Below are 13,543 nucleotides of genomic sequence, written 5' to 3'. Positions count from 1 at the left end.
AAAGCATTATTAGATTGATTTTAACTCAATATATGTGTATACATCTTTTATAACCATATGTTCTGTTTCTCTAATTTGGTCTCTCTGTAGTCATTTTGCTTCTTGAGAAATTGCTAATAAAGTCAAATTTCAAAATATGTTGTAAATAATGATTATTGTGAAAGCATAGTTCCCTTTCTGATAATTTTTTAAAGTTCTTCTTCATTTCCATAATATCTCTGAGATTTTACGAGTTTCTACTCTACAGTGAATAGAGAAAGGAATAGAGAGATAAAAATGAAATTATTTAACTCTTTAATTTCCCCTAGAAAATGATAAAATATTACCTTGGCATGTTAAAATTATTTTTATGGATGCATCTTTTCTTGGTAAAAATTCAGTGGAAGGTGTTCAATTTAAAGGCTTCTTTTCCACTAAGTGACTTGTTTTGGACTACTTACTCTAATTAAATAAATTATAAACATTGCTTCTCCTCTTCATAGAACATGGCATATTATTACAAGCAAGAATCAATGTAATGTAGTGACCCCAACTAAACTACCTACTGAACTTTTCAAATGAAAACATTCGGATAGATGATGTATTTATCAATAAAAATAAATTTGCTTTTCAGGGAGTTTGGCCGCTGGAAAGTAAATAACCTTGCAGTCGAGAGAAGAAATTTCCTTGGCTCCCCTCTGCCTCTTGCCCCTGAATTCTTCCGCAACATAAGATTTTTGGGACGTCGACCTACCCTTCAGCAAATCACAGAAAACCTTATCAAGAAATATGGAACACATTTCTTGCTATCTGCTACTTTGGGAGGTACGACTCTTTAAAAATATTTGTGCCTGTGTGTGCTTGTATATAAAACTGTATAAATCAAAGTAGTAGATTAGTCTAGATACCTACGGTTTGAATAATCTCTAAAATTCATTCATTAATGTATTCAACACATTTATTGAGTGCCTTGTTCACAATCATGAGGTAGATGAATATCGCTTAGTCCCTGCCTTAAAAGCAATTTACAGTCTACTCACACGCATTAAATATAGTCAAGTTATTACACTCTAAAATACAAGAAGATGTTGTTTAAAAATTTTGTTTAAAAATTAGTTATAAGTGGTCACAGTTGGGAGTCATTTATTCTGGGTGTAGAGAGCAGGAAAAAGCTCCTGGAGTAAATGACAAAGATCTACAATTACATTTTCATGTTATTTTAGTATTTTTGATTGAGGTTGATATACAATTTGGAAAGAGATAAATGTGTATTATGATGCATAATATGAGAATACAGATCAGTAATGTTACTTCTCAATTTATAAATTAAGAGAGCTATTTTTAATAATGTTTATTATGATATATGATTCATCACTTTCAATATATTTAAATTATATTTGGGGAGTTATGGTGTAATAGACAAGACATGACATTTTCTTAATAGATGAAAATATCCCAGAATTCTGTACTTTTAATTTTGTGTGTAACTTCAAAACACATTCAACCACTCCATTTAGAAATGGATTTGTACGGTTTTATAATGATAATAATAATAATAATAAACATTGAATACAATTGGACAGAAAAGACACAAAAAGTAGGTGAGTCCCTACGTCCTTGTCAGTTTCTTAATAAATTTACCAAAACCCAAAGCCAGGCAGGCTGATTCAAAGCAAGGGTGTGGTTGTACATGAAAGACCACCTGCTCTTCATTTTCTTCCTCTGAGAGGAGTCCTTTCCTTCTCTTACCTGCCATTCCTATCTGTCAGCAAGTCATACCAGCTGATTCTTCCAGAAAACCAAAACTAAACCTAACCAGTTGCCGTACAGTTGATTCCGACTCATGGTGATGCTATAGGACAGAGTAGAACTGCCCCATAGGGTTTCCAAGGAGAGTCTGCTGGATTCAAACTGCACTGAGCTTTTAACCACTATGCTACTAAATTAGCACTATGCTTTTAACCACTACGCTACTAAATTAGCACTATGCTTTTAACCACTATGCTACTAAATTAAACTTTCTTCTGACCCTCCTACCCCAACCCTCCTAAACCAAGTCACAATGATTTTTTTGTTTTCCTAGAGTATGCTGGTGGTCCATCTTCCCCAGGGATCTTTTTAAAACTTGATTCAGGGCATGCAATTCCCTCTTTTAATTAAGACCTAAGACTGGGTACTTAAATCCATTTTCCTACGGTTTATAAGGCCTTACATGGAAATTCCTGCCCTGGGTTACATCTCCTATGTCTCTCTTTCTCATTCTTTATTTTTCAGCCACAATGACCTTCACATTTTTCTGCTGAAATGTTACTTTCTCAGAGAGACTTTTCCTGTCCATTCTATCAGCAATATTCCCCAGTGAACTCTCATCACTCTCTAGTATCTTATGATCTTACCTTTAACGTTTCATAATATTTATTATGACGTAAAATTATTTTCTTTGTCTCCTGTTTTATTTTCAGTCATCTCTGCATATTTTCTTGAAAAAAGGACCTTTTCTGTAGTTCATACCGCTTTACCCCAGTGGCTATAATAGTGCTTCATACACAGAAATTTCTCAACAAATATTTGTTAAATTAATAAATAAGTGAGACCATCCTTTGCCAGGAGACTGAGGTTGTTCAGTTTTCTAGATAAATGTCAAAAGTTTATGATCTAAGCAGAGGATAACCGAGATGTAATTCAGGGAGGAGTCTCAATGAAAGAAGCAAATTGACAGTTCCAAGTCAGTGTCACAAATATAGATTCAGAATCGGGAAGAACCGGTATCCAAACGAAAGGACAAAAGCACTGTGAACAAAGGGTGTAGAAGTTGGGAAAGGAGCGTAGATCCCTGGGCTTCTTAGGAAACTTAAAGTTTTCCATGTAACCTTAAGGTTTTAAATATGGAGAGTATAGGTGGCTCAGGAGGACAGAAAATGCCAGAGACCCTGAATGAATACACTTCTTCATTCTCTACTTGCATAAAGGAATAATACTAAATTAAAATGTTAAAGAGATCAGATAAACCAAGCATTAAATCCGAAGTACTCCTCTCCTTTTTTTTTTTTTTTTTTCTTTTTTAACAATCTGTGAGACTTTAAATACATTTCAGTAACTTCTGGGATTTTTGATTTGCTTGGCAGTAGAAAAGGGGTGAGTAACATCAGTGTGATGGGTCATGGGAAAATTAGAGTTGATGCAGGAAAATGACTTAGGCACAATACGTCCTGTCATTTAAACATGCAATGTCTTTAAGTTATTGTTATTATTACAGTAGCGTAGAAAGCAAAAAAGAATTAGGAAATATCCCAACAATTGTGAGAACTGTGGTTCTATGAAAGCTGTGTCTATTTGGCTTACTAATGTCAATTATTAATGCCATAAAATCTGAAGTAAAGGTGAAAGTTAAATTTTTTTATAAGTTCTCCTCTAAAAAGCCTATGAGTTTTGAAATACTGATCAGGTTTCATTATCATTCTATCAACAATACTGAGCATCTAGAAAACTTGCAGAACATAAAAGATGTTCTTGAAGTAAGAAAGGAAGGAGAAGACAGAGAGAAAACAAAAGAGATTAAAAAGTACAAATAATTCCCATGGACAATTCGTTCCTTAGTACCAAAGTTTCAGCAGACTTTGATCTGATTATTTCATTGCTCTGGTATCATAGGCACCACACGTCAGCCTTAAGATTGGTTTTTGTTCTGTATTGTTTGTTTGCTTTTAAACCATGTTTCAATTTTTCTTCTGGGATTGACTTACTTCTTTGTGTTGATTATTCCAATGATGGTAATATGCTGTCTCAAAATTGTTTTATGACTATTACTTAAAAGCCTTGTTCAATGATTTCCTTAAAGGGGGGTGCATGCGCCTACACATAAATAGACGCACACACACACACGAATAAAAACTGCATGAGTTCTTTTATGTTACTGCTTAGTATCTAAAAATTGTATCTGATTGCCACTCTGACTCACATTCTAAACTCTGAATAGTCCTTGGATTTGGATTTAGAATTCATTATATTTTCTGTTGAAACTCTTTTTTTTTTTTTTTACTCTCTAAATTCCTTCAGGAATTTCTGTGTAGTGATGTTAATAATTCAGCTAAAATGCATGAAATTATTTAAGTATCTTAAGAGTATGAACTATCTCTAATCAAAATGTGTACCAGGAATGATTTCAGGCATTTTTTTAAATTATTGCTGTTGTAATTACACTAAATTTTCTTTGTTGGTATAAGTGTATACTCTTAGTTTTGTATGTTTTACGTGACTGAACATAAAAAAAAAATAGAAGAGTATTAATCCATTTTTTTTCTTTAACTGAGTCTTGTGGTATTTAACTTGAACTGAATCTCTCTCCTTTTTCTTTATTGACTAAAACCACCCAATAACCATACTAACATGCTGAGGATGTCAGTGTATGTTCAACAAAAAAGACAGTTATTTTATGCTTCCTAAATAACTAGATTTTCAACTAAATTTACACATTTTTCAAAACAAGTTGATAGTAAAATATTCACTACCAGTACTACACTGATAAAAAGGAAATAAAGAGCAACTTTTTCCCCAAGAGTTATTTAGTACATCACACACAATACATTACTGACTTAGATATAAAACTTTGGATAGCATATTTGAAGCCTTAGTTGGATATTTTATGATAGGTAAAGCCAGTGATGGAATTATCTTATAGAGAAAAGTAAATTATAAAAAGACCTTCTTCAATATATATCATTTTCCCACCTGTTTCATTTTATAGCTTCCAGGCTATTTATCAATATAGTAATTCCACTAGCTTCTATTTTGGATAATACCTTCTAAACTCCATCAGTGTTTAAATATCTAAAATAAGCCACTCCATTTAAAAGAATCAATCTTGAAAAAAACATTGCACTTCTGGGGTATATTGATTTCTAGCTATGGAATGTATTTCATTATCGTTTTTGTAATATATTTCATTATAATACAATACATGATGAACACTGAAAAGAGTGTATGTGTGTACAGAATATAGGAAAAAATATGTGAATAGAAAAAGAAACTTCAAATTATTGGGTTTATTAGTGGGGGTGGGGGATGGTGATGCCCACTGAAAACCACCAAACCTGAGTTCTGTTTCAATTGAAAACACAAAGACCTAAGGAAGACAGAGAACATGTAACTAAGGAAGATGGAGAACAAAATAAAATATATACATTTTATAACAAGATATTTAGAGCAATTTTAAAGGTGCTCTAATTGCCAGAATTGCACAGACTTATCCACCCAGTCATAGCAGTGGAAAGCTGCAGGTCTGTCCTCTATGAAGCTTGCCTGCAGTGAGAAGCAGACGTAGATATGTGCTCTCTCAAGACAGCCAGATCCGACAGAGGAAGCAGAGTAGGATGTGGGGAGGCTCATGCCAGTCTTTTTCCTACATCAAGCCTTTTCTATTAACTCACTGAAATTTCTTGGGCAGGAGTCAGGAGTGGGGCAGTGAGGAGTGTTTAAGAAAAACACCTTTTCATGCAGAGGAAAAAAGGAAAAATTATTCTACCAGTAAATAGAGAACATATTAATGTTTATTATATTATAACAATTATAAATAAAAGTTTTTCATTCAGAGAAACAGAAAATAAGTCCAGTTTGAAGAATGTTCTTAGATGCACAGAGTTTTTAAAAGCCATAGTTAAATTTTAACAGACATATTTGCAAACATTTTTTTTGTCCATTTGTGTCTTTTTAAATTTTTTTTCTGAAAGTGCTTCATATGAGAATGTATCTTTTAGTTACCATATGTCCCAACATACACATTTGATAATGTATTTATTTATTTTTAATATAGGAAATGTTTTTTTGTTGTTGGAATGAAAAAAATGCATGATTGATATCCAGAATCTATTAACTTATTAGAAGAGTTATTTTCTTAAGTAACAAATAGTATGTCAGTGATAACCCAATGTATAAGTAATAAAGTCTGCAAAGTATTTCATTTAGCTTGAAAGTTTTACAAGAATTTTGTTTGTTTTTCTTTATGTATTTCTTTCAAAGAAAGAAGTCAGAAATCAGCAGCAGCATATAATATAGATAGAATATCAATTAGTTTTTTTTTCATTTCTTTGTATTATTGTAAGTACAAGAAATCCTGAATATCCTCATCTAATTTGAGAAATAGTCAATTCTCACTTTTCCCTGTGCAAATTATGTTTTGTATAAAGTATCCACAGATAGCTTTTAAATCTATGTCATCTACCACCTTTTTTCAAAATCGATTAACAGCTGCCTTTCTCATTTTCACTTGGTCTTTTCTTAGGACAAACAAATTCCATTTATTTTGGTTTAACAGCAACGTAATTAAGAAAGCCAATTTTCTAAAAGAACGTATGATTTATTTCTCAATCAAATATGAAAAACCACTTGAAAATGCATGGGACTATGTTCCACTATTAGAATACTTATTCTGTTTTAAGAAAAAAAGAACTTAAAAAAAGGAAAATAAATATTTACTGTAGCATCAAATACCAGGGAATCATTAAAATAAATGGTACTGAAGGGAAATAACAACTACTATACTAGTATTTAAACTATTTACTTTTTTTTATTTACTTACACTACTTAAGGTTAATTATATCACTTCATCTATCTATCAATCCATATATGTATGTATGCAACCAGGGATATCATTGCTGATGTCAGATGGATCCTGGCTGAAAGCAGAGAACACCAGAAGGATGTTTACCTGTGTTTTATTGACTATGCAAAGGCATTTGACTGTGTGGGTCATAACAAATTATGGATAACACTGCGAAGAATGGGAATTCCAGAACACTTAATTGTGCTCATGAGGAAACTTTGCATAGATCAAGAGGCAGTTTTTCAGACAGAACAAGGGGTACTGATTGGTTTAAAGTCAGGAAAGGTATGCGTCAGGGTTGTATTCTTTCACCATACCTATTTAATCTGTATGCTGAACAAATAATACGAGAAGCTGGACTATATGAAGAAGAACGGGGGATCAGGATTGGAGGAAGACTCATTAGCAACCTGTGTTGTGCAGATGACACAACCTTGCTTGCTGAAAGTGAAGAGGACTTGAAGCACTTACTAATGAAGATCAAAGACCACAGCCCTCAGTATGGATTGTACTTCAACATAAAGAAAACAAAAGTCTTCACAAATGACAAATGAGCAACATCATGATAAATGGAGAAAAGATTGAAGTTGTCAAGGATTTCATTTTACTTGGATCCACAATCACCAGCCATGGAAGCAGCAGTCAAGAAATCAAAAGACGCATGGCATCGGGTAAATCTGCTGCAAAGGACCTCTTTAAAGTGTCGAAGAGCAAAGATGTCACCTTGAAGAATAAGGTGGGCCTGATCCAAGCCATGATATTTTCAATGGCATCATATGCATGTGAAAGCTGGACAATGAATAAGGAAGGCCGAAGAATTGACGCTTTTGAATTGTGGTGTTGGCGAAGAATATTGAACATACCATGGACTGCCAAAAGAACGAACAAATTTGTCTTGGAAGAAGTGCAGCCAAAATGCTCGTTAGAAGCAAGGATGGCGAGACTACATCTTACAGACTTTGGACATGTTGACAGGAGGGACCAATCCCTGAAGAAGGATATCATGCTTGGCAGAGTACAGGGTCAGTGGAAAAGAGGAAGACCCTCAACAAGGTGGATTGACACAGTGGCTGCAACAGTGAACTCAAGCATAACAACGATTGTAAGGATGGTTCAGGACCAGGCAGTGTTTTCTTCTGTTGTGCATAGGGTCGCTATGAGTCGGAACCGACTCAATAGCACCTAACAACAAAAACAACAACAACATCTATTTATCTACCTATCTATTCTAGCTCTTGCATTCATATTTCTCTGATTATAGAGTAGATGCAAAAGCAATATTACTAATTAATTTTAATGTTTCCCAAGCCGGTTATCTGCTAAAATACTTTAAAGCCATGCATATAAATAACAGTACAAATAAAAAAAATTAACAAATAAGATAAAGATAGCTATATCAATAGTTCCTAATAATGATGTCCCTGGCAACCAAGGCAAAAGATAAGAGTTAAGTTATAAAATGGCAGAAATTTGATTGTATTTTTCTGGTTATTTTATACAGTCTATTGACATAAATAAATCATTCGTTTTTTGTTTGACAAATGTATATTGAGTTACTTGTAACAGTGCAAAGACCCAAGACCTTTCTTAAAGGAGTACTCAGGATCACTGATACAGACAGACATTTAAATTGATAATTAAATTTTGTTGTAGTTTAGAGCCTGATTACTAGAATGTGGTCCACAGATTAGCAGTATCAGCTTCACCGTGGAGCTTGTTAAAAAAAAAAAAAGGAGCTTGTTAGAGCTAGAGAATTTCAGATTCCATTCCAGATTAATGATTGAGAATCTGCATTTTAACAAGACCTCCAGGTGATTTATTTGCACATTAAGTTTGAACAGTGCTGTTTAGAGTATCTATATAAATTTAAAGGGCACTTTACAGCTCCAGAAATTTCACTTCCAAGAATTAATCTTACAAAGATAATAGCAAGAGTTTATAAAGATACATAACAAAAATGCTCACTATAGCATTGTTTGCCAACAGCTTCGATATTAGAAGCAATTTAATTGTATTTCACTTGGTGTAGATGCAGTGCCACCGAACTTGGGACAATTTATTTCCAGTCCTCCCAGTTTCTCATCATAATACTATGTGGAGTAGTCTGGTGTCTAGGCAATTTTGTTTAGATATTTTCAGTCTTGGTGGAGACTCCTAATAATTTTAAGGTCAGTTGTTTTCCTTCTAAGTGTTTTCCAAAACATGTTTTGTTTTTCTTTTTGTCAAAGCTATGTAAGGCTAGCTACTTCCTTCCCATAATATCCTGCAGATGCCAACTGGTTTTAAGCCAATGTGTCTGTTTTCTACTGTCTTTATATATTTGGCTCCGTTTCTTGCCAGAGGCCTATTTTTCTAAGACTTTTGTTGTTGTTGTTGTTATATCTATTTGTTCCTAAAATAATAGTCCCTTTCCCCTCACTCACACAAACACACATAACACCATATTTGAGGAAAGATAGGTGCCATCACGATGTGTACCCTTTAATATGTTGAACAAAGAAAGAATGGCCATCAGCAGTGGGAGTTTCATAAACACTGTGCAATCTGAAATCTAACTTCAAAAGGAGAACAATGACCAACAATTTTAAGACTTTAACAGAAAACATACTGTGGTCTGTCATTACCAAAATGTGACATTTTTGAGTTAAAAGGTTACATCAAAAGCAAAACCTTCAAACAGTTACATTTAAGTCATGTTTGCAATGGTTATTGTATGAGAAGAATTCTGCTCAAATAGCAGTTTTTTATCAGTAAAACTCACAGCAAAGCAAAATGGGCGTTAGCAATAAGATCTTCAAGTATGAGGAAGCTGAATGACCAGAAAAATGCCTGTCCTTAACGGGACTTTTTTTCCTGGGTATAATGTACACATTTTAGGCCAGTAGACTAATTCAAGGCCAGTGGCAATAATAAAAAAAAATAAAATAAAATACTGCCAATCCATGAGAGTCAGTTTCATTGCAGTAAAAAAATGACCTCCAAATCTCAGTGCATTATAACAACATTTGTTATTTCTGGATAATATTATATTTTGACAGCTGTGGGTCCCCTGCTATTCTGATTTGTGTGCCCTCTCATTCTGGAAATCAAGTTGAAAGAGAAGCTTTTTTTCAGACAAGCTGTTCTTCTGGCAGAAGGAGAGAGCAAGAGAAGAGGTGGAACTTTTTTATGCCTCTCAAAACTTGTGCTAGGTTCGGGCATACATCAAGCTCACTCATATTCCACTGACCACAGCATTCTCCTTCCCAATACCAGGATAAAGAGAATTTGTTGATTAATTACTCATAGTTGTTCTCTGTACTAGATCATTAATTCATATATGTGTGTTTGCATCCATGATTCAGTAAATAATTGCAAAGAATAATAAAATCTATGACATTGTCACTGTTAATTTAACTCTTGATTATTTTACTCATTCTTTGTTCATTATGGTTTATTATTATACTATTATTATTCTAACTTTTTGGGAGTATTAACTCTGTCTTCAATAACTTTATACCTAAGAATACAAATTCAGAAAATTCAAGTGAAGAGTGAGTAGATCTTTAATCTTTGATGAGAGCTCTTTAATTTCTGTTTCTCATTGTATCAGTCAGGGCTCTCCACAGAAACAGAGCCAGTGGAAGATTTATTTTCAGGAACTGGCTCATGCAGTCCATGGTGACAGATAATTTTGAAATTTGTAGCACAGGTTAACAGGCTGGCAACTCGGCAGGAGTTGACACTGCAATTTTGAGGCAGAATATCTTCTCTGGTAAGCCTCAGTTTTTGCTCTTAAAGGTCTTACAAATGATTGAATGAGGCTCACTGACATTACTGAGGGCAATCTCCTTTACTTAAAATCAACAGATTGTAGATGCTAACCACGTCTACAAAATTCATTCACAACAATAAAGTAGTTGCAATCAAGTCTATTTGACTCATGACAGCCCTGTGAGTGACAGAGTGTAACTGTGCTCCATAGGGTTTAATAGCTTATTTTTCCAAAGTAGATTCCCAGGCCTTCCTTCTGAGGTGCAGAAATTAGTGTTTGATTAAATTAAATGGCCTAGCCAAATTGACATATAAAACAAACCATGACACTCGTGGACTCAAAATAGATGACTTTACAACCAAAAAAAAAAAAAACCCAAAACCAAACCCATTGCTGTCAAGTCAATTGAGACTCATAGTGACCCTACAGGACAGAGTAGAACTGCTGCATAGGGTTTCCAACAAGCATCTAGTGGATTCAAACTGCCAGCCTTTTGGTTAGCAGCCAAGCTCTTTACCAGTGCACCACCAGGACTTTAGGACCAGGACAGATAAATACATAATTGTGACAGCCACAGCATATCAAAGGCGTCTAATCCTAAGAACCAATCATGTTGCTGTGTGCCACCTAGTCAATTCTGACTTATAGTGACCCGGCAGGACATAGTAGACCTGACCCGTAAGGTTTCTAAGGCTGTAACAGTTACAGAAAGAGATTGGCACAACTCTCTATCCCGGAATGGCTGGTGAGTTCCAACCGCCGACCTTTCCATTAGCAGCCCAGAGTTTAACCACTGTGCAATCAGGGCCCCTTGAACTAACCATAGGATAACATTAAAATCATGACTTTTGTCTTATTGCCCTCCCTTTCTCATTCTCTATGAAAGCCTCCTTCAATATGTGCATTTAATGTTCATAAACCGTCACAGTGTGTTAATTGTAAAAGACACAGCTGCATGAATTCCATGTGGAATAATCACATCTTTTTATATCCATAGTCATTAACCCTTTTTACTCTCTAACACATTCATAATGTGGAATCACTCTTAAAATCACATTTCATTTTTATAAAATACGTGGCTATCCTTTGAAACCCTTGCCATGTTTATGAGGTACAGCTGGTTTAAAAAATAATGAATAAAAAAGACATTTGAACACAGATTTTTTTAGTTGATTGATTAATACCATCTCAGTTTTCAAATCTGAATACTGAATACTGTAATTTACATAAAATTCTGAACTTTTATAAGTGAATATTTGAGAATGATTTACAACAAAAGTTGAGAATGCATTTTTCTGTCTTAAGACTATAAAAATCTCAAAGTATGTGAACACCGTACATATCATCAAAGCATGGGAGTTGTACATAATTTAGAAAAAAAAATATTCTTAGAGGAAAGAAATAGGGTTATTCTCCATGTAGACTGAGTGACCATTTCAAAATATCTTATATATTTAATAATCTATGATTTGCAAAACCTGAAATTTAGCACAAAGTAGCCGGCTTATGGAGCCTTGGTGGCTCAGCAGTTAAGTGTTGGGCAGCAAACCAAAAGATTGGTGGTTCGAATCCACCAGCCGCTCCTTGGAAACTCTATGGAGAAGTTCTTCTCTGTCCTAAAGGATCACTATGAGTTGAAATTGATTCGACAGCAATGGTTTTTTTTTTTTTTTTTTTTTGGTTTAGCCAGTTTACATCATTGTCTAATCTACTGTAAAAAGGGTTTAAAACAGAGCATTCATTAAAAAAAAAAAAAAAAGTTAAAAAAAATTATGGTAATTTAAACTGCAGATTTAAATTTCCTCACATGCTTCACTGGAGGGAAAGCTTTTGCATACTTGGGTTACTGTTCCACTGTACAAAAGAATCCTGCACAATTTATGAATGAATTCTCTTTATCCAGTTATTGGGAAGGACAGCCTGCTACTATCTTTAATAATTCCACACATCTTGATTATTACAAGATCTACTAGAAAACAATTTTGACTAAGTCTAGGTTCCCACAGTGAAATTCAATATCTATGAAATTCTAATTTATGAAAATTTTAAACACCGTCACTTACTCTTGAGCCTTAATAAAAAGAGAAAGGAGAGGAAACCAATATTTATTGTACACATAATACGTGTTCAGCCATACACTACAGAGAAATCGTATTGTTTCATCTTCCCAAATCCTGAAGAGAAAGATATTGTTTCTGTTTTAGAGATGGGAGTGCTAAAAGCATGTGCAGCTTTGCCAAATTCCCAAAATCATCAAGTAGAGAGACTCTTGGCTATCCAGGTTTGCCCCTGCAAACACCTAATTCCAAAACCCTGTTTTGTTCTTCCTCATTATATCTCTTCCAGAGGTCTTTAATTTGAGCCAATAAAATTTAAAATAAATTGCAGAATTAATAATAAAAACATAGAAGAAGCTACAACAACAAAAATTTTTTTTCCATATGATTTTCCACATTGCCTGAAACATATATTTATTCTTCAGGGTAGAACTAGGAAAACACATTTCCCTGACACTTACAAACAAATATGCATTCTTTAAAAAAACAAGGAAGATATTTTTTGCATACCCAATAGACAGAGAATTAACACCCCTCTTACAGTGATGGGAAAATTCACTTCTATAAAGGGAGAAACAGTGAAGATGGCTCTCTTCACATATTTAAATGGATTTCTTAAATCTGTATATGCCTTCAGAAGGCAAAATTAATGTTCAGTAATTACCAATTGAACCAATGTTCTGAATTTAATATATTACTGAATAGAAAAAGTATTGGATTTTAATCACAGAAAGGAAATATTGTATGATTTCACTAACATGAAATGCCTAGAACTGGAGAAGGTATAGAGATTAGAGTTTACTAGTGGTTACTAGTGGTTACCAGTGGTGGGAGGGATGGGGGGTAAGGGGAGAATCATTGGTTAGAGAACATAGAGTTTTTGCTTATGGGGTTGGAAAATTTGGCAACAAATTTTGGTGATGATTGAAGATCATGATTGATGTAATAGGTTTTATTTAATCACACACGTGAAAAATGTTGAATTGGTACATGTTTCTCTTGTTCTTTATATTTTTATAACTCTAACATTTTTTTAGAAAGTACTGTTAAACTACCTTCCAAAGACAGGAATCTGCAGAAAACATTGTGGTTTCAATGAGTCTGAATTTGGAGATTTATTCAAAATTTTTAGATCTATTTTCCAAATGCAATCAT

At 33.9% G+C, this 13,543-nt stretch overlaps 1 protein-coding gene across 2 annotated transcripts in view; it reads left to right on the top strand.

Annotated features, from left to right (window-relative positions):
• BRINP3 (BMP/retinoic acid inducible neural specific 3) overlaps positions 1–13,543 on the top strand; it is a 549,556-nt gene that overhangs the window by 266,889 nt on the left and 269,124 nt on the right. The window contains exon 3 of one of the 2 annotated variants that reach the window (XM_049868306.1): positions 614–804. The exons of the other annotated variant lie outside the window; for it this stretch is intronic. Within the exon in view, the coding sequence (XP_049724263.1) occupies positions 614–804 (191 nt within the window). The remainder of the gene's footprint in view (positions 1–613; positions 805–13,543) is intronic. 2 annotated transcript variants of the gene reach the window in all.

Source organism: Elephas maximus, chromosome 24 (assembly GCF_024166365.1).
Source record: "Elephas maximus indicus isolate mEleMax1 chromosome 24, mEleMax1 primary haplotype, whole genome shotgun sequence".
Classification (NCBI taxonomy): Eukaryota; Metazoa; Chordata; class Mammalia; order Proboscidea; family Elephantidae; genus Elephas; species Elephas maximus.
The sequence above is the reverse complement of the archived record's forward strand: the minus strand, read 5'-3'. Positions and strand labels throughout refer to the sequence as shown.